Source organism: Hylobates moloch, unplaced genomic scaffold, assembly GCF_009828535.3.
Source record: "Hylobates moloch isolate HMO894 unplaced genomic scaffold, HMol_V3 SCAFFOLD_3, whole genome shotgun sequence".
Lineage (NCBI taxonomy): Eukaryota > Metazoa > Chordata > Mammalia > Primates > Hylobatidae > Hylobates > Hylobates moloch.
In genome coordinates this window covers 9,045,007-9,071,128 of record NW_026652278.1, presented here as the reverse complement: position 1 = coordinate 9,071,128, position 26,122 = coordinate 9,045,007, and the positions used below count along the sequence as shown (strand labels likewise).

At 43.7% G+C, this 26,122-nt stretch overlaps 1 protein-coding gene across 2 annotated transcripts; it reads right to left on the bottom strand.

Annotated features, from left to right (window-relative positions):
* Positions 1-4,566: 4,566 nt before the first annotated feature.
* On the bottom strand, positions 4,567-25,915 carry OAT (ornithine aminotransferase). 2 transcript variants are annotated; one of them, XM_032175746.1, is made up of 11 exons: positions 25,830-25,915; positions 21,299-21,385; positions 18,542-18,769; positions 16,006-16,230; positions 15,807-15,902; positions 12,697-12,824; positions 11,066-11,188; positions 10,192-10,320; positions 8,983-9,096; positions 8,098-8,242; positions 4,567-5,371 (listed from the first exon to the last, which is right to left on the bottom strand). In XM_032175746.1, exons 3-11 carry the CDS (start codon positions 18,738-18,740, stop codon positions 5,211-5,213), a joined length of 1,320 nt encoding a protein of 439 aa, XP_032031637.1. In that variant the 5' UTR covers positions 18,741-18,769; positions 21,299-21,385; positions 25,830-25,915; the 3' UTR covers positions 4,567-5,210. The 2 variants fall into 2 exon arrangements, with proteins under 2 accessions (XP_032031637.1, XP_032031636.1); XM_032175745.2 differs by lacking the exon at positions 21,299-21,385 and having other exon boundaries at positions 25,830-25,899.
* Positions 25,916-26,122: the final 207 nt, after the last annotated feature.

Genomic DNA, 26,122 nt, shown 5'->3' with positions numbered 1-26,122 from the left:
CAGGCACGCAGCAGGAGGCACCCCATCTACTGGGCCTGCCAGGCTGCATCTGGCTTGCAGTCCAGCACAGATCCCACAGCAGCTGCTGCTGCATGCTCAGGCCCTGGCAGGAGGGGGTATGTGAGTGAGCAAGTGTGGGGTCCAGCCAGCCATTCCAAATGCTGGCACAGGGGTGGGATCAAAGCGGGGTTTGCAGCTGGACCAGGTGTGTCACCCCAAGGGGAATGCAGTGGTGCCCAGGCAGGGGTGCCCATGGCCCTAAAGCCCTGAAAGGGTGTTACAATATGCTCATTAGCTCTTTTAGTCCCACCATCCACAGCCCAACAGATGGTGGCATGTTAACAGCTCAGTCAGCCCCTTGCCCCATTCCAGCCTGCAGCTCCAGGGCCAGCTCAGCCCCATCACTACTTTCCATCACATGAGGCAGCTGCCCTCCGCCAGTGGAGGGCAGAGGGCCACAGTGTTACAGCCTTGTGAGTACCCATGTTTAGTGAGTCTGGAGTTCTTGTCCCACATCAAAGAAGAATGAGGTCACACTGGCAACTGAGGGGTGGTGAGGGCAGAGAATTTTATTAAGCGACAAAACAGCTCTCAGCAGAGAGGAGACAGGAAGGTGGTCTCCTCCAGCATGGCTGAGTCTGGGGTTTTTATAGGCACAGGATGGGGGAGGGGCAGGCCATAGGTAGTATCAGAAAAGGCAATGTTCAATTGGTCAAAAACCATTATTCAGAAAGAACCAATTGGGAAAGGATGGACAAATAGGAACAGAAGTTCTCACTCTGGGTCACAGGTTTCATCCAGAACCAACAGTTCAGTCTTTCAGACTTCAGGCTGTTTTTGGCTTGAAGGTGGGGTTTCACTGGGGACCCTCTCCTATCGGCCTAGGCATTTTGTCTGCCTCCTGCTATCATGAATAACTTTATGATTATTAATTTTGCCTCAGCTTCTTCCTTTGGCTTGACATCCCCTTCGTGATACAGCCAGGCTATCAGCTCTACACCATCTCTTCCTTATCTAGATGTCACCCTTATCTGAAAGATTCCTTCTCCAGAAGCTTCCTCTCTCCCAAACTCCTCCAACTGTATGTGTTGGGGGTGGGGAAGGGGAGCTAGCAACTTATTTATTGATCTGCAACTCTGTGCCAGGTCCTCCACCAGGAGCTTGACCTACTCCATCTTTTTTAATCCTCCTAACTCCCCTGAAAGGTAGATAGCATCCCACTTCCTCACAGCTAAGGAAAGGGAGTCTCTAACCACAGCAACTGCCCTGATGTTCTACCCCAAATCCAAAGCCTGTGTCTGACTCTCCCTGCCTCCCGCTTCACCACCCCTCCACTTCATCCCCAGGGCATTAAGTGCAGTCAGCAGGTTCCTGCCCACCTGTTCACCACTGGACATAGGCCCTGAGGCCCTACAACCAGTGTGTACTGCATGAGTAAGCCCTAAACCATCAGCCAGAAAGGATTTTCTTTTGTTTGTTTCTTTTTTGAGACAGAGTTTCACTCTGTTGCCCAGGCTGGAGTGCAATGGCGCAATCTCTGATCACTGCAACCTCCGCCTTCTGGGTTCAAGTGATTCTCCTGCCTCAGCCTCCTGAGTAGCTGGGATTACAGGAATGCACCACCATGCCTGGCTAATTTTTTGTATTTTTAGTAGAGATGGGGTTTCTCCATGTTGGTCAAGCTGGTCTCAAACTCCCGACCTCAGGTGATTTGCCCACCTCAGCCTCCCAAAGTGCTGGGATTACAGGCATGAGCCACCGCACCCAGCCTAGGATTTTCTAATAGGATCACACCACGGCCCTGCTTCAACCCCTTTCTTCAATGACCCCACTGCTCACCAAATTAAGCCCAAATTACCCAAGGCCTTCATCGTCACTGGCCACCCTCTCCACAACTCCCTGTGCTTTCCTACCTCTGGGTCCTCTCCGACTTTTAAAGCCTTCAAAGAATTTAGCAGGGAGATAGTTTTGTTAAAAATCACCCAGCCCTAAGGTCATCTCTGGTGAGAATAGCTGAATGCAAATTAAACTGACTCATCATAATAATAGTATGCCCTAAGGCAACCTGCAAATGTGGAATCTCCAGTACACACACACACACACACACACACAGAGACTGAATTAGAACCTGCATCTTAAGGCTGGGCACTGTGGTTCACACCTATAATCCCAGCATTTTGGGAGACCGAGGCAGGTGGACCACTTGAGCTCAGGAGTTCAAGACCACCCTGGGAAACATGGCAAAACCCTGTCTCTACCAAAAATACAAAAAAATTAGCCAAATCTGGTGGCACACAGCCGTGGTCCCAGCTAGCAGGGAGGTTGAAGTGGGAGAATCGCTTGAGCCTGGGAGGTGGGAGTTGCAATGAACTGAGATCATACCACTTCACTCCAACCTAGGTGACAGTGAAACTATGTCTCCAAAAAAAAAAATCTGCATATTAATAAGATTCCTAAGACAGGTTCTCAACCTTGAATCCCCTGGAGAGCTTACCTGGCCTGGGTGCCACCCCAGTTGTAATTGGTATGAGGCGGCTTCCCAGTAACTGCTCACTCATTCAAACGTAGTCATTCAGTGACAGAACACTACCCTGACAGAGTACCAAAGACTCAACTCTCATACTGCTAAGAGGTAACTTTGTAGAACCTGGGGGAGGCAGGGAACAATGTGACACAATTAACTTGAGAAGGTTTTTCTGTTTGAAAAGCAAGTCACTTCTAGGGATTTACTCCATAGAAACACTGGCACTTTTGCACCATTGTGAAAAGATGTGAAGTGGTCACAAGCTTTATTCAAGTCAAATGGTCCCAATACGAGATGAAATTACAGTATACCCACATACGATGAAATACTAGTTATTTGAGAATGAGACATGGAAAAACATCCAAAATACTCTGCTCAGGTTAAAAAAAAGAAAAAAGAAAAAGAAAGTTGCAAAACACCACATATGAAAAGGATAACTTTAAAAAAATGGTAAGTATTAGTATATGCACAGAGAACGTGCTACTTTGAAAGGGAAGTATAAGAGACCTATCTTTTAGATGTATTCTTTTTATAACTTCTAGTTTTCTGTAGGTCAGAGTTAAAATGCTCTTAGAAAACATATGGAATATGCCGTGCACAGTGGCTCACGCCTGTAATCCCAGCACTTTAGGAGGCCGAGGCGGGTGGATCACGTGAGGTCAGGAGTTCGAGACCAGCCTGAGCAACATGGTGAAACCCCATCTGTACTAAAAATACAAAGATTAGCCGGGCATGGTGGTGCAGGCCTATTGTCCCAGCTACTCGGGAGGCTGAGGCACAAGAATCGTTTGAACCTAGGAGGTGGAGGTTGCAGTGAGCTGAGATGGCGCCATTGCACTACAGCCTAGGCAACAGAGCAAGACTCTGTCTCAAAAAAAAAAAAAAAAAAGAATAGAAAAAAAAAAAGAAAACACATGGAATAAATAAGAGTCTCAAAAAGCTTAAAAATGTAACTGATAGGCTGGGCGCAGTGGCTCACGCCTGTAATCCCAGCACTTTGGGAGGCCAAGGCAGGCAGATCACAAGGTCAGGAGATCAAGACCATCCTGGCTAACACAGTGAAACCCCGTCTCTACTAAAAATACAAAAAATTAGCCGGGCGTGGTGACAGGCATCTGTAGTCCTAGCTACTGGGGAGGCTGAGGCAAGAGAATGGCATGAACACAGGAGGTGGAGCTTGCAGTGAGCTGAGATTGCGCCACTGCACTCCAGCCTGGGCAACACAGCGAGACTCCGTCTCAAAAAAAAAAAAAAAAATGTAACTGATAACACTGCAGTAATAGCATAGTGACATGGGGAATAAAGAAATCTTGTATCTGAAGAACATGAGCCCCTTTAAATTATCAGGCCCAGGCCAGGCACGGGGGCTGATGCCTGTAATCCCAGCACTTTAGGAGGCCAAGTTGCGGGGATCACCTGAGGCCAGGAGTTCAAGACCAGCCTGGTCAACTTAATGAAACCCTATCTTTACTAAAAATACTAAAATTAGCTGGGTGTGGTGGTGCACACCTGTAATCCCAGCTATTTGGGGGGCCAAGACAGGAGAATCATGTGAGCCCAGGAGGCGGAGGTTGCAGTGAGCTGAGATCGCACCACTGCACTGCAGCCTGGGCAACACAGAGAGACTCCATCTCAAAAAATAAAAACTAAATTATCAGGCCCGGAGAGGCGATAGAATGAAACCGTAGTCAGGTCACTCTCTCCCAAGCTAAATAATTACCTCTTGAAGCCAAGTATCTATCAAATGCCATATACCCTATAGTTCAACAGCATACAGCCAATCACTAACCAAGGTTAGTTCTGTAAGCCAATGAGAATTCCTGATAAACAACTTTTGTAATCACCCCTTCACCTTGTGTCAGTAGAGGGTGTAAGAGCAGCTGATCTATCCTTTTTTGTTTAAAAAATGTTCTCTGGAGCACTCTCCAAGGCAACCTGGAAGTGTGTCCCGAGCTGCAGTCCCCAACCTTGGCCCACCTAAACATTCTATATTAATTTTGCCTCAGCTTCTTCCTTTTAAGGTTAATACTCATCACAAAACAGACATTTTAAATATAAGCTTTATTTTAAATTTAAAGAAATATTGAAAATAAAGATTTTTTACAAATCATAATCAAGCACTCAAAACAATTTAGGAATGTTAAACACTAATTCTTAATTCAAAATAATGACATCCATAGAATACAACCCTGGTGTTGGCCAATATGAAGTTTACTTAATATTAGTATTTTATATACACTTAACCATTAATCCTTCCTAAAATTCAATAACAATGATTTCACTTTATAAGATGAAGCCTTTTATGTAATACCCAGAGATAACTTTTTCAAATATGAAACACTTATACCAGTGAGGAAATTATAAAAACATATATCAATTATACTGAAGGACTTGATTTAGAGGCTGTCTGTATATAGATGCATTTCACCTTAGGAAGTACACATGCACATCAAAACACTTCAACTGAATGAATATAGATGCCATTACATTATCTTGGTTACGTTACAAAGCAAACGGCAGGTTAATAAACATTGTTCTATTATGTATCAACTGAAAAAAATATATTCAAAAAAAAAGTTTTTGAAGACTCATGGGAGTGGAATGTGCCCGCATTAGGAACAAAGCTTTTACAGGACCACCTGTCTCCAGCTGGCTCCCGGGGACCACTGAAAACAGCTGGCTACCCTCAGAAAGACAAGATGGTCTTGTTAATAATTTCAATGGACTCTCGAAGCTCATCCTCCTTGATCACCAGCGGAGGCGCCAACCTGATAATGTCGCCATGGGTTGGCTTGGCCAGAAGTCCATTATCTCGAAGTCGTAGACACACCTTCCAAGCATCACAATCTAAAGAAAAACAGTAAAACGTACATGCTCAAAGATAAACGTTTAAACATCCCTTGCCATATGTATGGGCAAAGTGCAGCCTGGCAAAACAAAATTAACAGAACTTGCTCAAGTAAGGGAAACTTGGGCTGGGAGCGGTGGCTTATGCCTGTAATCCCAGCACTTTGGGAGGCCGAGGTGGGCGAATCACAAGGTCAAGAGATTGAAACCATCCTGGTCAACATGATGAAACCCTGTCTCTACTAAAAATACAAAAATTAGCTGCGCATCATGGGGCACACCTGTAGTCCCAGCTACTTGGGAGATGAGGCAGGAGAATCGCTTGAACCCAGGAGGCGGAGGCTGCAGCGAGCGGAGATCGTGCTGCTGCACTCCAGCCTGGTGACAGAGCAAGATGCCGTCTCAAAGAAAAAAAGAAAGGGAAGCTTGGAGCTGCAAGCTTGCTTTGTTTTTATTCCTAAAAAGGAAGTTACTCTTCACTTTTCAGAAAGTACATAACTAGGTTTGAATGATATGATTAGACATATCATAGTTTTTCATAAATGAAAAAGACCAAGCCAAAAAAAAAAAAAAATGTGCTAAGGCTGCTGTATTAATCACACAAGGAACAAATGCAAAAGAACTTGGGTATGGGCCGGGTGCAGTGGCTCACACCTGTAATCCCAGCACTTTGGGAGGCCGAGGTGGGCAGATCACAAGGTCAAGAGATCGAGACTATCCTGGCCAACATGGTGAAACCCCATCTCTACTAAAAACACAAAAATTAGCCGGGCATGGTGTGGCACACGCCTGTAGTCCCAGCTACTCAGGAGGCTGAGGCAGGAGAATCGCTTGAACCCAGGAAGTGGAGGTCGCAGTCAGCCAAGATCATGCCACTGTACTCCAGCCTGGCGACAGACACTCCAGCCCAACAGAGAGAGGCTCTGTCTCAAAAAATAAAATAAATAAAATTCTAAAACAGAAAAAAAAAGAACTTGGGTATGATACAGATGATTAACTGACATAAAATGGGCAATACTCAAAACCCAGTGAACACTACACATTCCGAAAACGGACTCGCTTCCTGAGCTCAACATTTTATAGCAGCGATTCTCAACCTGGCTGCCCATCAGAATCATCTTAAAGGCTATTGCTAATGCCTGTGCCCCATCCCAGATCTGTCAAATCAGAATCCCTGGGGTAAGGCCAGGCTTTGACTCATTTTTTTAAGAAGCTCCCCAGGTGATTCTTTTTTTTTTTTTTTTTTTTTGAGACGGAGTCTCACTTTGCCGCCCAGGCTGGAGTGCAGTGGCGCGATCTCAGCTCACTGCATGCTCCACCTCCCAGGTTCAAGCGATTCTCCTGCCTCAACCTCCGAGTAGCTGGGACTACAGGCGCCCACCATCTCGCCCGGCTATTTTTTTGTATTTTTAGTAGAGATGGGGTTTCACTGCATTAGCCAGGATGGTCTCGATCTCCTAACCTCGTGATCCGCCCGTCTCGGCCTCCCAAAGTGCTGGGATTACAAGCATAAGCCACCAAGACTGGCCCCCCAGGTGATTCTTTAAGTGCAGCCAAGGTTGGGAGGTTGGAATCGTTGCTTTAAAAGGAAGAGTTATCACAAGAAAATCCAGCAAGGAACACCTAAGGGTTACAAAGGATGTACTAAAACATCAAACACCCAATTAAGTGACAGCCAGCATTATTTTTATTATTGACCCCACAACTGTCATTCATATCATTATTTCTGCTGCTCCTATAACCTCTACTGACACAAAGCATCAAAGTGAGGGAGGGAAGGATAGCAAAGAGGACACTTGCAAGTCCAGACTCACCAACAAAAAATCTTGAACTCTCTAAATACTGCATGACTAACTTAAGGCAGAAAAATAAGTGTCTTAAAGGAACAAGGGTCAAATTGGTTAAATGTGCCTTCATTTAGAAAAGAGCTATATTTTTTATACTCTGAATGTAATTATAAATCAGACAATAATCTGTCTAAAAGGTTTGGTCATTATGTCAGTCAGCAGTTTCAAACAGAACATCCCAACAACCAATTAAAATACCAAGTGTGGCCAGGAGCAGTGGCTCATGCCTGTCATCTCAGCACTTTCAGAGGCTGAGGCGGGCAGATCAAGAGGTCAGGAGATCCAGACCATCCTGGCCAACATGGTGAAACCCCGTCTCTACCAAAAATACAAAAATTAGCTGGGCGTGGTGGCACATGCCTGTAATACCAGCTACTCGGGAGGCTGTGGCAGGAGAATCACTTGAACCAGGGCATCGGAAGTTGCAGTGAGCCGAGATGGCGCCATTGCACTCCAGCCTGGCAACAGAGCAAGACTCCATCTTAAAAAAAAAAAAAAAAAAAACAAGTGTGGCCGGGCGCAGTGGCTCACGCCTGTTATCCCAGCACTTTGGGAGGCCAAGGCAGGCGGATCACGAGGTCAGGAGTTCGAGATCAGCCTGGCCAACATGATGAAACCCCGTCTCTATTAAAAATCCAAAAATTAGCCAGGCGTGGTGACAGGCACCTGTAATCCAGCTACTCAGGAGGCTGAGGCAGAGAATTGCTTGAACCCAGGAGGCAGAGGTTGCAGTGAGCCAAGACCGCGCCACAGCACTCCAGCCTGGGAGACAGAGCAAGACTCCGTCTCAAAAAATAAATAAATAAATAAAATAAAATACCAAGTGTATTTTAGGTCTTCCTTAAAAAATTATCTTGAGTAAATGTTTTATCTCCACACCTTTGGTTTCTTTAATAACAATGGCGTTTAATAATCCTTTTCCTCTCACGGCAGTTACGACATCAGAAGGCAGCTTCATGAGTTCATTTCTCAAGATGATGCCCAATTTTTCTGCATTTTCAGCAAGGTTTTCTTCTTCTAAAACCTACGTTTAAAGAAAAATTATACAAATGTTAAGACTGTCCTTTTTTTGTTGTTCTTTGGAGGACAACAGAGACTGTAAACACAGGAAAAACATGACTAGATAAAAGACCAGAGGAACTTAACTTTCATTGCTATTTTTCAAAGCCTGTATTAATTTCTAATTAAACAAACACTAGCTCAGAGCCTTGCTTTCGTCACAAATCTATTGCCAATCAGTCATGGAAAATAAGGATTAAAGTTTATTTAATGCAACTCACATACTGTCATTAATTGAATACATCGGTGGAAGAAATGTAATTCCTAAACTGCAATAGTTTCTTCCTCCCTCACCAAGTTCTATCCTCAGAGATTACATAATAATTGTATGCCTTCAGCAGGCACTTAATCAGTCTGAAAACATTATAAATCCACACTTAAAAGAAAACCTGCTTGCTAAGCAAAAAGACAGGGCTGGTAGGGGGGGTCACAGTTGAGATTCCTGTGAGGGCCAGCCAGGGCCAAAGAACCCAAAGCGCCAGGTGACTGTGAACTCAGGAAGCCCACGGAGGAAATCCAGTCTACTAGGCCAAGTTTAAATTACTTTTTGAGAATATCTTGTTCCTAAAATTTTTCCTCTATACTTCATGTTTTCTAATATTTGGCATTCTTATTGAATTTCTTATTATACCAGTGGGCCCAAATTAAAAATCACTTCGACACTGCTTTAAAGAATAGACACTGTGTGGCTGTATCAGTCTTTACCTCAAGGGCTGCGATGGCCACTCGGCAGGCTAGTGGATTGCCACCGTATGTGGACCCATGCTCCCCTGGCTTAATGGTCAGCATTATGTCATCATCGCACAGCACTGCAGACACCTGAAAGACAGTCAATTCACCATGTCATTTCTCAGCACTAAGCATTCTACTAAGCATTCTTTTCCCCAGAGTCCCGCTGTCACCCAGGCTTGAGTGCAGTGGTATGATCTCAGCTCACTGCAATCTCTGCCTCCCGGGCTCAAGCAATTCTCCTGCCTCAGCCTCCCAAGTAGCTAGGATTACAGGCACCCACCACCACACCATACATGCTACTTTTTTTTTTTTTTTTTTTTTTTTTGTAGTTTCAGTAGAGATAAGGTTTCACCATGTTGGCCAGGCTGGTCACGAACTCATGACCTCAGGTGATCTGCCTGCCTCGGCCTCCCAAAGTGCTGGGATTGCAGTCATGAGCCACTGCACCCAGCCAAGAAGTTGACATTTAATGACTTCAACGAAAAAGTTTACATCTGCCAGCCTAACTACTGGTAACAACCTAATGACTTAAGTCATACCCTAAAACATTACAAATACTTTAGGTACACGTCAATGGCACAAAACAATATAATTTTGCAACTAAAAGAGAAAAGCTATTTCTGCAATGATATAATTTCACAATCCCTTCCAACACTGAGATGAAATGCTTTGTTTAAATGCTTAAAAAACAAAGTTGCGCATTCTTTTTAGCAAAGGTTTTGTCTATTCAGCAAAAACATCTATACTTCAGAGACCTCCGATGCAGTAACAATTACTGACTCTGAAAGGCAAACCCGAGACATGAACTACAACAAACATTAATTTTTTTCAGTTTCTATGTTCACCAGTCATGGTTTTAAACAATTAGTAATATGCCATGTTTCTGAACACTGGAAAAAAGGACAGGAGTCTACAGGAGTCCTTTGAGGGTAAACTGTTTCCACCCCAATCCAACGTCATAGCAAATTCCAAGGCACATTCAATTCTTCAGGCAATAAGTAAGTGGGTCACACACTGGTCCCTTAAATGTTTTTATTACAGATATTCCAGGTGGCCTACAGCACACTTGGCAAAATCAAACCATCCGAAAGGCATTATTGTCACAATCAGTTGATGTATAAATACTTTAGGGGTATATTTTACAAGAGTAGGAAATGGAAAGAGGGGGGACATGAAACTTACAGGGTATAAGCCCCCAGAAAGGGCCTTTCCAAGGAGGACTATATCAGGTCTGACATTTTCATAATCAACAGTCAGCCATCTACCAGTTCTGGCCAATCCTGTCTGTATTTCATCAGCAATAAACAGAACCTATTGGGGAAAAAAACATAACCCTATTACTAATTACTTTCATTTCCACAGGGAAAATAGCCATCTTTATTTCACTGTCCCCCCACCAACAATAAATGTGTAATTCTGATGTGCCCTCGGATTTGTAAAAATGTTTTAACTACACACACAATTTCAAGAGTATCCTATGAGAATCTTGTAGACTCACCAACTATTTCCTCTGTCAGGCCACTATCTCCCTAGAGGCCCATTCTGCCCTGCTCTACATAGTGAAAAGGTGCTGATGCAAAGGTGAGGGTTTTGTATGGCTTTTCTGGACCTAACTACCCTGTGGGAACAAATTAATTCATTTGTTTATTCCACAAACATTTAATATGTGACAGGAACTCTCAAATGGTAAACAAAATACACTACTATTAGCCCTGGGGGAAAGGAGGAGAGAATACAACAAGGGGCTTACGGGGGCTCAAAGTGAAAGGCTCTTAGAGCAGCGAGGAAGGAAACGCTGTTAAGGCCAGGTCTGCAGTTCTGCACAGGGCCCAGGACAAGGCCAGAGACAGGAAAAAGTCAGCTTCTGTGCAGGTTTCTAAGCACTAGAAAGTACTTAAGCTCTTAGAATGCCATCGCCCTCTAGTGGAAAGTAATTTAATCTTTGCATTTATCCAATCAGCAGAATTCAGAGAGGAGCTGGGGAGGAGCCCATTCAACCTTATCACAAACAGCTAACTCGACATTCAGCCTTATCACAAACACCTAACATGACAACCTGGTGCCTGGTGCAGAGCTCTCGCACTCCCATTAGGTAACCTGGATCCGGAACAACAACGCCTGCTTCACCCTGAATTGGTTCTACCATGAACGCAGCCACATTTGGATCCTGAAGAGCACGCTACAGAAGAAATAGGAATAAGTTTTAATAACTTTCTTTCTACCACACTTGGAAATCTGAAAGCATATACCACACATATTTTCTATTAAGCATGCAAATCAAGTTTTTGCACTAACGTAAATTCTGACTTCATAAGAATTTGAAGTGGAAGACTTCAAATTCACTGCCATTCAATTATCAGAAGCTCCAAATACCTCACCTTTAAGTTACATTAGCCTACATTTCCTTTTTTGCCTCATTCTGTTGCCCAGGCTGGAGTATAGCGGCACAAACATGGCCCACTAAAGTCTCAAACTCCTGGGCTCAAGGTGATCCTCCTGCCTCAGCCTGACAAGTAGCTGCGCACCATGCCCAGCTAATTTTTTTTTTTTTTTGGAGATGGAGTCTCACTCTGTCACCCAGGCTGGAGTGCAGTGGCACGATCTTGGCTTACTGCAGCCTCTGCCTCCTGGGTTCCAGCAATTCTCCTGCCTCAGCCTCCCAAGTAGCTGGGATGACAGGCGCACACCACCACGCCCAGCTAATTTTTTTTGTATTTTTAGTAGAGATAGGGTTTCACCATGTTGGCCAGGCTGGTCTCGACTCCTGACCTCAAGCAATCTGCCTGCCTCGGCCTCCCAAACTGCTGCGATTACAGGCATGAGCCACCGCACCTGACCTTGATTTTTAAATTTTTTTGTAGAGACAGGCTCTCCCTGTGCTGCCCAGGCTGGTCTTGAACTCCTGAACACAAAGTGCTCCTCCAGCCCTGGCCTCCCAAAGCACTGGGGTTACCGGCATGTACCACCATGCCCAGCCTGTTTTCTAATACACAAATGTACCTAAATTAAATCTGGCTGGGCACAGTGGCTCATGTCTGTCACCCCAGCACCCTGGGAGGCCAAGGTGGGCAGATCACTTGAGGTCAAGTGTTCGAGACCAGCCTGGCCAACATGGCAAAACCATGTCTCTAAAGAAAATAGAAAAGTTAGTTGGGTGTGGTGGTGTGTGCCTGTGGTTCCAGCTACTTGGGAGGCTGAGGCAGGAGGATCACTTGAACCCAGAAAGTGGAGTTTGCAGTGAGACAAGATTGTGCCACTGCGCTCCAGCCTGGGCGATAGAGTGAGACTCTGTCTCAAAAAAAGAAATTAATTACTTAAATTAAATCTAAAGTAAATAGCCTTTTAAAGCCAACTTAAGGCTTTCTTAAAAAGTCTTCCACTTCTTAATTTTAAAAAGCTAGCTAAAAACAGAAATTTTACCTAGTAAGTAAGCAGGTATACCCAAGTTAACTGTTATGAAGGACACACGTCTAAAGTCGTTGGCTGGCTGTACAGAGCAGATCACAGAACTCAGCTTTCTCTGCGTTGGAAACTAATTGATCGCTACTGAGAACAAGTCTGAAATCGTGGCCTAACTTAAGTGAGATAAATTTGCATTACTGTCATATAATGTACTTTTAATTCATATATTCAACAGCTTTAATTTCTATTCTCAATGAGCTGAGCACTATGACGCTAGTGAAATACCTCCAGTGCAGGCAGATCATTATAGGGAATGATGTCGAATCCTGGCATAAATGGTCCAAAACCATCGTAACTGGTTGGGTCTGTGGAACTGGAGATAGCAGACAACGTCCTACCCCAGAAGTTTCCAGCTACAAAGGAGAAACAAACAGTGATTATTTCAAAGAAACCCAAAATTCAATAAGCACTATCCCCGCAAAACACCACAAGAAGTTTGACTCAAAAAATAAATCAAGGGCTTGCTTTAGTGCCCCTTCAGTGGGCTTTCAATTGTTAAAACAAAGTCTGATATTAAACACCATGGCTCCTATGACACAAGGCCACTAAGTCTGGCCTTGTAATTCCTATTTTCGGCATTTCTCTCTACTGAGCCTCTTGACTGGAATATATAGCCCCTGAAGTTAGATAACTTACTTTTCTTTCAATAATCCCCAACCCAATACCAAGCCCTAACAATTGAGGTCTTCAATGCATGTTTTCTAGAGAAGGTGCATTTATGATAGTGATATGAGAAAGAATATCCTTCATAGACAATTAGCGGTTTTCCTTTCAAAACTCCAATACTGCAGGCTAACAACAGAATGTATTTCCAATTTCATTTGCAGAAAAGATCCTCAAGCAATCCAAACACGTTTCCATTTTACCTTCCTTGATATTATAATCCTTTATGATGCTAAATGACAGACGTCTCCCTTTCTGCTGGAACATTTTTTATCCATTAATAAAGGTGACTGAGGATCTACTATGTCAGGCATTGTTTTAGATGTTGGGGAATAGGCCGGGCACAGTGGCTCACTTATGTAATCCCTGCACTTTGGGAGGCCAAGGCGGGCAGATCGCCTGAGGTCAGGAGTTCAAGACCAGCCTGGCCAACATGGTGAAACCCCATCTCTACTAAAAATACAAAAATTAGCCGGGCATGGTGGTGCACACCTGTAGTCCCAGCTACTCAGCAGGCTAAGACACGAGAATCCCTTGAACCCAGGAAGCAGAGGTTGCTGTGAGCTGAGATCACACCACTGCACTCCAGCCTGGGTGACAGAGCAAGACTCTGTCTCAAAAAATAAAAATAATAATAATAATAAAGATGTTGGGGAAGCCGGGTGCGGTGGCTCATGCCTGTAATCCCAGCACTTCGGGAGGCCGAGGTGGGTGAATCACCTGAGATGAGAAGTTCGAGACCAGCCTGGCCAACATGGTGAAACCCTGTCTCTACTAAAAATACAAAAATTAGCTGGGCGTGGTGGTGGGCGCCTGTAATCCCAGCTACACAGGAGGCTGAGGCAGGAGAATCACTTGAACCCTGGAGGCGGAGGTTACAGTGAGCCAGACTGCAGACTAGGTGACAAGAGTGAAACTCTGTCTCAAAAAAAAAAAAAAAAAGGTTGGGAAATAGATCATGATCACAACTGGCAAGATCCCTATCCTCAGGAAGCTTCCTTTCTAGCAGGGAGAAAACACCTAACATAAACCAGTAAAGCAAGTGAGCTGGATAATTTCAGAGAGGGTTACATTCAAGAAGGAAAGACACCATGTAAAATAACAGCAAGGTTGGGAGTTTGTGACATCATGTTTTTATCTTCTCACCACTTCTGCCAGCAGCAACTCAATTAATCAGTGCTGGATTATCGTATTTTGGCTTCATCTCGTTTTTAAACACTATTCTTGCAAAGCCTCTTTCACCAGCATCCCTTACCTACAAGTAATCTCTTCTTTTACTTGTCCACAAACAATAGCACATTGATTTTGACTAGGTTTGTTTAAGAAGAAAGGCACTGATTAGACCATAAGCCTATTTGCTCTCCCCTGCCTAGCCTCAGGAACCTCATCCTCAGTCACTTACCCTGCAGGTATAAGGGACTTACAGTTAGGGACAGTCTTCCTCTGTCTCTCCACCCCACTGACTCACCAGCTTCTTTCAATACTCAGGTGAAAACATCTTTGCACCCTTTGCTATTAAGAAAGAGACTGGACACAGTCTATAAGAATGAAAATCACCAGAAACACCATGTTTGTTTGCAAGAAACAGTTACGTTGTCCTACAATGAAAGCATAAGATTTTTAAATGGCAAGTTACAGAGTTTTGCAAAGATTTCTTCTTTGGGAATACCAATCTGTCCCCTCAAATACCAATCACCTCTGGCCTTCGGTTGAACTCTGGATTCTATTATGTTATGGGGTTTATCATTTAACTGCATGTGTTCACAAGGCAGAATATTTAATGATTTCAACTATCACAAGAATGAACTTTGACCATTATAGTGACAAATCTACACATACTTGTTTTAAAAAAATAAAGCTTAAAAAACAAGTCAGAACCTCTCATTTGAATATCATATACAGAACCCAACAGTCAAACTACATCTTCTCAATTAATTGCTAGTCTCCCTAACCAAAATTCAAGTTATTCCTTTCATCCAGGCCCAGAAGCCTAACAAGGGCAACTCCAAGCCTCCTCTTTTCAACAGCTTCTAAGAGGAACATGGCACAACAGGACCTCCAATATCAAGATTCAAACCACAGTTTATGTAGGCCAAGACCCCACGCTAACTTCACCCAACCCCAGCACCCAACACAAACCCTCCACCAGTAAGACTAATTAACTGGATAACTACTATGAAAAAAATCTGACAGGCAAATGAGAGGAATAGGGAGTTCAGAAAGAAAAATCCCATATATGAAGAAATAATCCCAAGAAGAGGAAATCCCTCATAAATTTTTAGGAAACATTCAGCAAATACGTATCATGTACCGGGCAAAACATATTACAAGTATTTCATCAGCAAATTAAAACAGTAAATTTATACATATATATTTTTTATATATAAAATATATAAGTGTGTGTGTATATATATACATATATATGTATCTATATATGTATATGTGTACATATATATATATATATATATATATATTTTTTTTTTTTTTTTAAATAGAGACAGGGTCTCCCTATGTTGCCCAGAAGGCTGGTCTTGAACTCCAGGGCTCAAGGAATCCTCCTGCCTTGGCCTCCCAAAGTGCTATGATTACAAGCATGAGCCACCATGCCTGGCCACAGTAAATTATTATATTGTATGTTTCAATCATAGAAGTTAATATTTAATTTCACATACCTGCAAAAACAATCTTTGCTTTGTATTTCTGAATGCCCTTCACGGTATAGCCCCACTTACGAGCTAGTTTACAAGCAGTCTCTCCGGCCTCCACTCCTATCAGGAGAGAAAAATGTTCAGATTTTTAAAAAATGTTAAACTATCAAAAAATAAAAAGATTATTTCTGAGAGTATTTAACAAAAAAAGGAAATGTTTTACCTGTATTCATAGGAAGAACTTTGTGGTAGTTGAAAAGTTTAGTAATATACTCCTCATATTCACCAAGTACGTTATTATAGAAAGCTCTAGATGTTAAGGTCAATTTGTCCACTTGACTCTTCAGAGCATTCACAATCTTGGGGTGACAATGCCCTTGGTTGACAGCACTGTAAGAACTCAGGAAGTCAAAATATTTTCTGCCTTCTACATCCCATACATAAATACCTAAAATACATAAAAAAGGAAAATAATTTTAGACAATTACTATACGGCATAAAGTCCAAAAATTAAGAGTGGTAGCAAGCCCTCTGAATGCCTATATATGAACCTCTATTTAATATATATTTGTAGTTAAAGCTTGTTTTAGCTCAGGCATAATGAACTTTGGTTTGCAAGGAATTACTAAGAATTGTATTTTATCTGCCCAGCTTCAAAATACACATTTCACAAAAATAACACAAAAAGGTTATAAACTCTGGAGTAAAACCTTTACCTAATTCTAAGATTTAGGATCCAAAATTAGAATTTAAAAGCAGAAGTTAGGCAGGGAGCCATGGCTCACGCCTGTAATCCTTGCACTTTGGGAGACCAAGGCAGGGATTGCTTGAGCCCAGGAGTTCCAGATCAGCCTGGACAACACGGCAAAATCCCTGACTCTACAGAAAAATGCCGGGCATGGTAGTGTGCGCGTATGGTCCCAGTTACAGAGGCTGAGGTGGGAAGATTGCTTGAGCCTGGGAGGTAGAGGATGCAGTGAGCTGAGACTGTGCCACTGCACTCCAACCTGGGCACCAGAGCAAGATCCTGCCTATAAATAAAATAAGTAAAATTTAAAAATAAAAAAGCAGAAGTTACACACAACAGACAAAAATCATGAGAAGTAGACTATAATAACTCTTAGGATGGAAAAAAAAATATTTGTAAATCATGTGTCTGATAAGGATCTAATATCCAGAACTCTTACAACTCAATTTCAAAAGGACAAACAACCCAATTTAAAAAATGCGGAAAGACTTGAATAGCTATTTCTTCAAAGAAGATATACAAATGGCAAGAAACACATGAAAAGATGTTCAACATCACTAATCATTAGGAAAATGCAAGTTAAAACCACAATGAGATACCGTCTCACACTCCCTGGGATGGTTATAATTTAAAAAAAACAACTTTTGACAAGGATCTGAAGAAATTGGAACTCTCATACATTGCTAGTGGGAAAGTAAAAACAGGGTTGCCATGTCATGTAATATGAAACAGACTTTCAATAGTTCAAAAGAAGATATGTCTATAGTACTGGTACCAAATAAAATACAAGCAAATGACCAAAATGTGTGATACTCTTATATTGTCATTTTCTGGTACAAAGCTAAGTAATAGACTTTGGTTTTATTTGGTTAAGGCTGTTATTTATTCCAAATTGTAGATTAAATCACCATTTGGCAACTATCACAGTAATCATTTATTCAGGCAAGAATCATTAATGGATGCTGAAATTGTGAGTAAAAGTTCATGAGTAACTGGATATTTACAGAGTTTTACACTCTGTCCCCACAAGATACTTAATACAAAAGGAAAGAAGACCAAGACAACCAAGGATTGAGGAACTGTTCTGGGTTAAAGAATAAACATGACAACTGAATGCAACTCAACGGAGGTTTTTCTTTTGTTATAAAAGAGAACAAATGACATCTGGATTAGGTCTCTAGATTAATGGTGCTGTACCAGTGTTAAGTTCTTGATTTTTACAATTACTCTATGGTTATAAAAAAGAAAGTCAGCTGGGCACGGTGGCTCACACCTGCCATCCCAGCACTGTGGGAGGCTGAGGTGGTAGGATCACTTGAGACCAGGAGTTCAAGATCACCCTGGGCAACATGGCAAAATCTAATCTCTACAAAAAATAAGCCAGGCATGGCAGGGCACACCTGTAGTCCCAGCTACTTGGGAAGCTGAGGTGGGAAAATCACCTGAAGCCGGGAGTTCCAGGCTGCAGTGAGCCATGATCACACCACTGAACTCCAGCCTGGGCAACAGAATGAGACCCTATCTCAAAAAGTCATTGCGTTTTTGGAAAGACGCACTAAGTATTTATGGGTAAAGAGATATCATGTGGTGGGGTGCGGTGGCTCACACCTGTAATCCCAGCACTTTGGGAGGCCAAGGTGGGAGGATCACAAAGTCAAGAGTTTGAGACCAGCCTGGCCAACATGGTGAAACCCCATCTCTACTAAAAATACAAAAATTAGCTGGGTGTGGTGGCGCATGCCTGTAGTCCCAGCTACTCAGGAGGCTGAGGCAGAAGAATCGCTTGAACCTGGGAGGCAGAGGTTGCAGTGAGCCGGTATTGTGCCACTGTACTCCAGCCCAGGTGACAGAGTGAGACTCCCTCTCAAAAAAAAAAAAAAGGAATTAACCATGTCTGCAATATAGACATTAAAAACATCTAGAAAAATGTATATTGTGAAAATATGGAAGCAATTGTTTTTTTATAAAAGGTTTCAAGAAAAGGGAAGAGACGGATTAATCTGAAACGTACCTTTTCCTCTCTCCAGGGCTACAGGTAAAGGATGGTAGTTGTGTGCACCATACTTATATTCCCTTTCAAAAATGTCATCAGAGGTTGGAGGGCCTTGGACTGTTTTTTTAGTTGCAACAGATGTAGCAGAAGCCACTGAAGAATGAACTCCGCGACGAAGTACAGCAAACCTCTGCAAATGCGCTAGTTTGAAAAACATTGTGTCCTTCAAGTAGAAAAACCACAGATCTGTCCAAAGAAAAGAGAATGCATTAAGAGTGAGAATCCTTGGCTTATGCCTACAATCTCAGCACTTTGGGAGGCTGAGGCCAAAGGATCACATGAGCCCAGGAGTTTGAGATCAGCCTGGGCAACACAGCAAGACTCCATCACTACAAAAAATTGAAAAATTAGCTGGGTGTACTGGTGTGCATCTGTAGTCCCAGCTACTCAGGAGACTGAGGTGGGAGGATTGCTTGAGCCCGGAAGTTGAGGCTGCAGTGAGCTGAGATTGTGCCACTGTATTCCAACCTGGGAGACAGAGAAAGGCCCAGTCTCAAGAAAAAAAAAAAAAATCGCCAAGCGCGGTAGCTCACATCTGTAATTCCAGCACCTTGGGAGGCCAAGACGGGAGGATCACTTGAGCCGAGGAGTTAAAGACCAGCCTGGGCAACATAGTCTCCATAAAAGAAAAAAAAAAAGAGTGAGAATCTTGAGTCAGGTGTGGTGGCTTGTGCCTGTAGCCCCCAGCTGCTCAGGAGGCTGAGGCGGGAGGATCACTTGAGCCCAAGAGTTTGAGGCCAGCCTGGGCAACAGAGTGATACCCTGTCAATCAGTCAATCAATCAACCAATCAGTAAGAGTGAGACTCTTTCCAGAGCTAATGAACTGTGTGTTGACTGAGTACCTGCTAAACACTAAGTATTTGTTAAGCACCTACCACAGTCTAATACCATCAGGCATGATGCCATGAGACAGCTACAACTGTAGGGCAGAGACCAGAGGCAGGGAGACCAAATCAGAGAAGACTGCCAGAGACTAGGCATGGGGCAGGAGACAGAGGGACTGACAACTATTTTGTCCTTGTATATGGAGAGTGAAGCAATTAAGGTAGAATTTGGTTTCTACCAAAATAAAAGGGACCATCCTAAAATAAAAACAACAGGTGTGGAGAGGGAAAAGTTGACTTTTGGGGTATGGGAATTGCTTAACACCAAAGTTCTAAACTATAAAGAGTCAAAACTTTTTATTTTTTTATTTTTTTTTGAGGGCGGGGAGGACAGGGTCTCGTTCTGTCACCCAGGCTGGAGTGCAGTGGTAAGATCATGGCTCACTGCAGCTTCAACCTCCCTGGCTCAAGCAATCATCCTACCTCAGCCTATCCAGTAGCTGGGACTACAGGCACGCACCACCACACCCAGCTAATTTTTGTATTTTCCGTAGGGATGGGGGTCTTGCCGTGTTTCCCAGACTGGTCTTGAACTCCTGGGCTCAAGCAATCCGCCCACCACGGCCTCCCAAAGTTTTCTAATTAAAGGTGTGAGCCACTGTGCCCAGCCTAAAATCCTTTATTTAGCCACAAATATCTAAAACTTCTGTAGGTCAAATTTATCATAAACAAAGGTGAAAGGCAAAAAGACTAGGAAAAAAATGTTAACTTCTAACAGCTTTAAAGTGTTCACAGCAAGTTGAATTAGACCAAACATATACATACATACATAAATACACACATACACACACATATTTATATGAGATTCCCAAACAAAACAATCTATTCTGCTAGGATGGTTGTTTCTACAAAACTTATCCTCAAAAAACTGTAGCATAAAAGGTATCGTTGGCCAGGTGTGGTGGCTCATGCCTATAATCCCAGCACTTTGGGTAGCCAAGGCAGGCAGATCACCTGAAGTCGGGAGTTTGAGACCAGCCTGACCAACATGGAGAAACCCTGTCTCTACTGAAAATACAAAATTAGCTAGGCGTGGTGGTGCATGCCTTTAATCCCAGCTACTCAGGAGGCTGAGGCAGGAGAATCACTTGAACCTGGGAGGACCAGGCTGCAGTGAGCCAAGATCACGCCATTACACTCCAGCCTGAGCAACCAGAGTGAAACTCCGTCTCAAAAAACAAACAAACAAAAAAGCTATTGTTAGCAAAAGGTAACTGAGAAACTAGAGAGAGTCAAACTACAAACTACAATCCGTTACTTGTATGAGCGTTAAAGTCTAAACATCACTGAGCAGGCTGGTGTTTACCCTGCCACCCCATCACATAAGTCAGAGCCATGGGTACTCTCCCCAGTCACCCCCAGCCCTAAAACCAGCCACTCCACAAGGCTTTGCACATCTCTTTGTACCCAGTTTACCATTAAGCATCCTGATAAGCCATGAAGTAAAAACTAAGCTATGAAAGAAACTAATAATTAAAAGGAAATTAGAGCGTGTGCATAGGAATCACCTCTGGAAGAAAAAAAAAAAAAAAGCTTAAAGACAAATTCATGATTAGGAGAAAGTTGCCAAAAACTAGCTGTACTTATTCCATCTATACTTACTTTCTAAAAGACTAGTTAATTCATGTTTCAACAGAAGTCTACCAATGACAAGTCAAACTATGTATAATCTCACAGCCACTCTTGATTCGAGCTGCCAAATTAGCAAAACATAATACTTGGAGTTTGGCTTACTTCCCTTTAAAGTTGGCACTACCTAGTAAATCCAGTATGTTCAGGAATTTGCAATTACTAAACAAAATCCAGCACTCCGGTTTGCCAAAGACTCACCGACTATTTTTTCTTCCCACGGTTCAGTCTAGAATACAGATTTTTAACCCAAGATCCAGGGACAGTCTGCAGAGAGTCCAAAATCTCCTGAAATAAAATGCAGAATTACATGCAGACGTATATTTTTCCAAGAAGAAGGTCCATAACTTTCATCAGACTTCATCTCAAAGGGGTGGGTACCAACAATCAAAACAAAAGTGATGTAAGAATCACCCAACTGGAGGCAGCTGCTAGCAAAAATGTCTAGGTGTACTATACGGAACTTCCCCAAAATACTACTGCTAAGTCTAAAATACTCAAGTATGATTTCTTTCTTGGGCTCTTTATGCTTTGCTCAGTATGAATTAATTGTTTGATCAACGAAAAAATTAGAACATTAATTTTTGCCTATCAAATTAGCAGTAAAACACTCAGGTAATACTTAGTGGTGCTCTAAACTGCAACAACTTTCTAGGGCCAGGCAAGGTGGCTCACACCTATAATCCCAGCGCTTTGGGAGGCGAAGGCAGATCACTTGAGCCCAGGAGTTAACGATCAACCTGGGCAACATGGGGAGACCTTGCGATCAACCTGGGCAACATGGGGAGACCTTGTCTCTATAAAAAATATGAAAATTAGCCAGGTGTGGCGATGCGTACCTGTAGTATCAGGTACTCAGGAGACTAAGGTGGAAAGATCTCTTGAGCCCTGAGTTCTGGGCTGCAGTGAGCCACGATCTGTGCCACCAGCACTCCAGCCTGGGCAACAAAGCGAGACTGTGTCGCAAAAAAAAAAAAAAAAAAAAATCTGAGATTATCTAAATTCAACATTCTTATTTTATATAAAAGTTATCTGCACAGCTAATTTCCAACAGAAATGGGATGAAAAATTCATTTACCTGTTAAGTTTAGGCAGTTTTATTAAAGAATAACTGGTGACAAAATAATGTCATTCAAAACATTACTAATACTCATTCTTAAGGTTTTTGTTTCTTTTCACTTACAGATGGAGTCTCAGCTATGTCGCCCAGGTTGGCCTCGAACACCTGGGCTCAAGGGATCCTTCTGCCTCTGCCTCAGCCTCAGGAGGAGGTGGGACTACAGGCACACACCACTGGGTCAGCTATTCTTAAGGTTTTTAAGATGAAGTCTGGATATTTAATTCAACTGGGAAAGGTCAGAAACTGGATACGCCATGATGTATCAAAATCCTGTGAACGCATTTCTATTAAAGAACCTTCTGTGTTCAAGTTGCTGTGCTTGGCACTGTATGAGAAATCTTAGAGCAGAATTAAGATGGACTTAAAAATAGCCAACATCAATAACATCCTCTTCCAAAAAGGTTTCAAAACCAGGAGAATCAAGTGGAAAATCCCGAGTTTGGAGACCAGGATTTTAAATTCTGCCTGTGGTTCTGAAGAGTAACTCTGGGTAATTCTGTCAATGTTTCTGAGCTTCAATCTCCCCATTTGTAAAATGAGGTTGAAGTGTTACTGAGGATTAGATGGGTTAATGTTATTGTGCCAAATCCAGCACAAAATGGCCACTCAGTTCCCTTTTGCCCTTAAAACTAGCCAGTTTCTGAAATAGCACAATCAATAGTGCCATGATTTCTTTTTAAAACTGTTTAAAAAGACACACACACACACCATTTTTCAGTTGATAAAAAATTAGAAAACACAGACAAGAAAATTACCAGCAATTTTACACTTGCATGATAACCATTAACATTTGGTTATTTTTTCTATGCATAATTAGCATCCATGTTAGCTTTTTTTCACCCTCCCCTATAGAATTTACTATTTAAGTCCCTCCTAAGGACTCCCAGGGACTGTGTAGACTTGTAATGGGTCCTAACACTGCAGGCCACTTGTTTTTATTCCCAAAAGTCTATACTCTAAGCTCCTTTAAAAAACAGTAAAATTCACTTTGCATTCCTAGAACCTAGCCCAGGTTGGGCATCCTGTGGGCCTTTGTCAGATAAAGAGGTCAGTCTTACTTAGGACTCCTGAGGAAGTCAAGGTAGCAAGTGATCAAGACCATGGGATCACCTATCCCTGACCAAGTTGAGTCTAACTCTAAGAGGGAGTGTTCACTCTCTGACCTCATCTAGAATAACTCATCTCTTCATCAAGAGTTTACTTCATTAGATCTAATGGCCTTCAAAGGTCAAAATAATGTGTTCCAGGCTGCTATCATGCATCTACCTGACGCCCATACTCAGGTCCTGGAAATGAGAACAAATTGCTCTTGGCAAGCTAGAATTCTAACACTGAAGGTTTTATCCACGTAATTAACAGAGTCCTTCGGGCTAGCATTACTCCCTCCATCTAGCCCATCCATCTACATTAGAACATACCTACAGTAGAATTTCCACAAAAGGCTGCATTTTGAAGTTAATTTAGCCTATACGCTTAAAAACTATTTTCTTACTCTAAAAGAATAGTCAGTGTAAAGTTGTCCAAAAGCCACTTAAAATATTCAACTTGAGGAGTAAATTTGTTCTTGCTATTTTGACAAAATATTTACTTTTCCTGAGGTAACCATTCACAAATACAGGCCTTTAAAAAAAAAAAAAAGTTCTACCAACAGAAGTCTCTTTGATGTAATCAGTATTCTGGCTAAAATTCAAGCCAAGTGCATCATTGGCAAACAACTAGTTTTACTACTGAGAAAGGATTGGGGTCAACTACAGCACATCCTGCACACACATCCAAATTCGGTGCATTCATCGCTATTTGTAAATGTTTGAGATTTGACTGGTCCTCAAGAACTCACTAAAGGGCATAAAATATGCACACAAATCACTGTAATAAAGGCAAGCTGTGGGGATAATACATATTAAGACAGCTGCTTTGAGGGAAAAAATGTCTTTTAAAAATGTTTACTATTTAAAGTTATACTGGATTTTTCTTTAGGAGGGGGGATGCAAAACTAATCTTAAACACCATGAAAAACTGTAAACCCAAAACTATAAGCTTTTTTTTTTTTTTTTTTTTTGAGACGGAGTCTGTCGCCCAGGCTGGAGTGCAGTGGCATGATCTCAACTCACTGCAAGCTCTGCCTCCCAGGTTCAAGCAATCCTCCTGCCTCAGCCTCCCAAGTAGCTAGGATTAGAGGCGCGCACCACGATGTCTGGCTAATTTTTGTATTTTTAGTAGAGACAGGGTTTCACCATATTGGCCAGGCTGGTCTCAAACTCCTGGCCTCAGGTGATCCACCTGCCCGGGCCTCCCATAGTACTGGGATTACACAGGTGTGAGCCACCGTGCCGGGCCAAAAATAAGCTTTTTAATTTAACTCTTGTTTTTATGAAAAGATTCATCTAAAGACAGAACCAGGATATTCTGATGAAAGGAGTCTATTGTTATTTCACATGGCTAAGAGCGATTGATTACAATCTAAAGAACAGTTCCGGGGTTACTGAAAGAACTAGCTTATCCACAGAAACCCTTTCAATCCCAGAAGGAGAAATTTAGAATTTGGAAACTGAACATTAGTCATTTCTTAAGGTAAAGCCACTTCATTCCAAAGTCACTCTCTGTTCCCCCTTATCACCGTAATTTATCAAAGAGGTAAAACTGAACACCAAACAGGTAAGATGTAGAGTGACAAAAGGAGACGGTGGGTCACAGGGCGAGTGCCCAGGTGACTTCGGGCCTCAGTCCTCTCGCCAGCAAAGGGCGGACAATGACCCCTCCCGTCCCGCCCGGGAAGGCGACCGAAGAAAGGCACCGGCCAGGTCCAGTTACTGATGCTCAGCAGGGTTTGCAAAAAGCCCCCAACGGGAGGTTTTCATGCTGAAAGTCCTGTTGCCCCCCCCATCCCCCGCCATCTAATTAACCTGCACGTTACTGTAAGGAAGGTTCTGCTTCCGTAATTTTCTTTATTTCGACAGAGGCTGGAGAAAAAAAATCATAGGCTGGAAGAGGGGAGCGATGGGCAGGCCGATCTGCAGGGCGCAGGAGCAGGCCGGGAGGACCCAGCCCTCCAAGACTGCATCAGCGCCCCCGCCGCGTGACCAGGGCCACCGGTTTACTGCACAGGTCCCCCGTCCCCAGAACGCAGCCTCCCCGCCGACCCCAGGAACAAAGGGTGCCCAAAGGCCTCCTCCCCGGAACCCCGGGGCGCCTCGGGGGTCTCCGGACAGGTTGGCCGAGTCCTGGCCTCCACAGGCCGCGAGCGCAGGGGGCGGCGGCTCCGCCCGGTCTGGCAGGCGGAGCTGCCACATCCTCAGCTTCTCCCTGCCTCCCGCCCCACCCGCCCGCCCGCCCGTCGGCCGCTCTGGGCTGGAACCAGGACTCGGGCCTGCAAGCCGTGGGGCGCCACGCCCCTGCCCCCTGAAGCTGCGCGCTGGCCGGAGCCGCCCGCAGAGTAAACGGGCCGCGGAAGCCGGTCTGGTTCCCCGACCGAGGCCCAGCGCGCCCCCTTAGCCAGCATCCCCCGAACCCGGGCCGCGGCCACCCCGCGCCCGCCCGCCTCCCCCGCCGCTGTCAGGGAACCCCGGCCAGGGCCCGAACCAGAGCCCCAGGACAGCAGCGCCCGGGAGGTACCTGACAGCGCCTGACGACAACCGGGTATACACGGCGTCTACGAAGCGCAACAGCGACACCGGAGCTTCACTGCGACTTAAAGGCTGATTCCGCCCCGCCCCCAAGACACCTTCGCCGCTCATTGGCTGGAGCGGAGGGCAGGACACCAATCGCGTGGGCCCCGTCCTCCGCCCCGCCTCCCCGGCCGCGCATCAAGAATCTTTGCTCCTGCCGCGGATTCGATGCGCGCTCGAGCCTCCTGAGCCCGCTGGCCTGCACCTGAGCTCAGGCCCCTCGGTCGCCTCCTCTGGCGG

Bases quoted from the DNA above. Each gene is read 5' to 3' on its own strand.
- OAT (XM_032175746.1), bottom strand. From the start codon at position 18,740: ATGTTTTTCAAACTAGCGCATTTGCAGAGGTTTGCTGTACTTCGTCGC. The intron at 15,903-16,005 runs GTAAAACATTTC...CTCTCCTGATAG, and splicing joins AGTTCTTCCTATGAATACAG to GAGTGGAGGCCGGAGAGACT. The intron at 9,097-10,191 runs GTAAGTTTCATG...ACTGTCTTTCAG, and splicing joins TTTCTGGGGGCTTATACCCT to GTGTCTGCAGTGCTGTGCGA.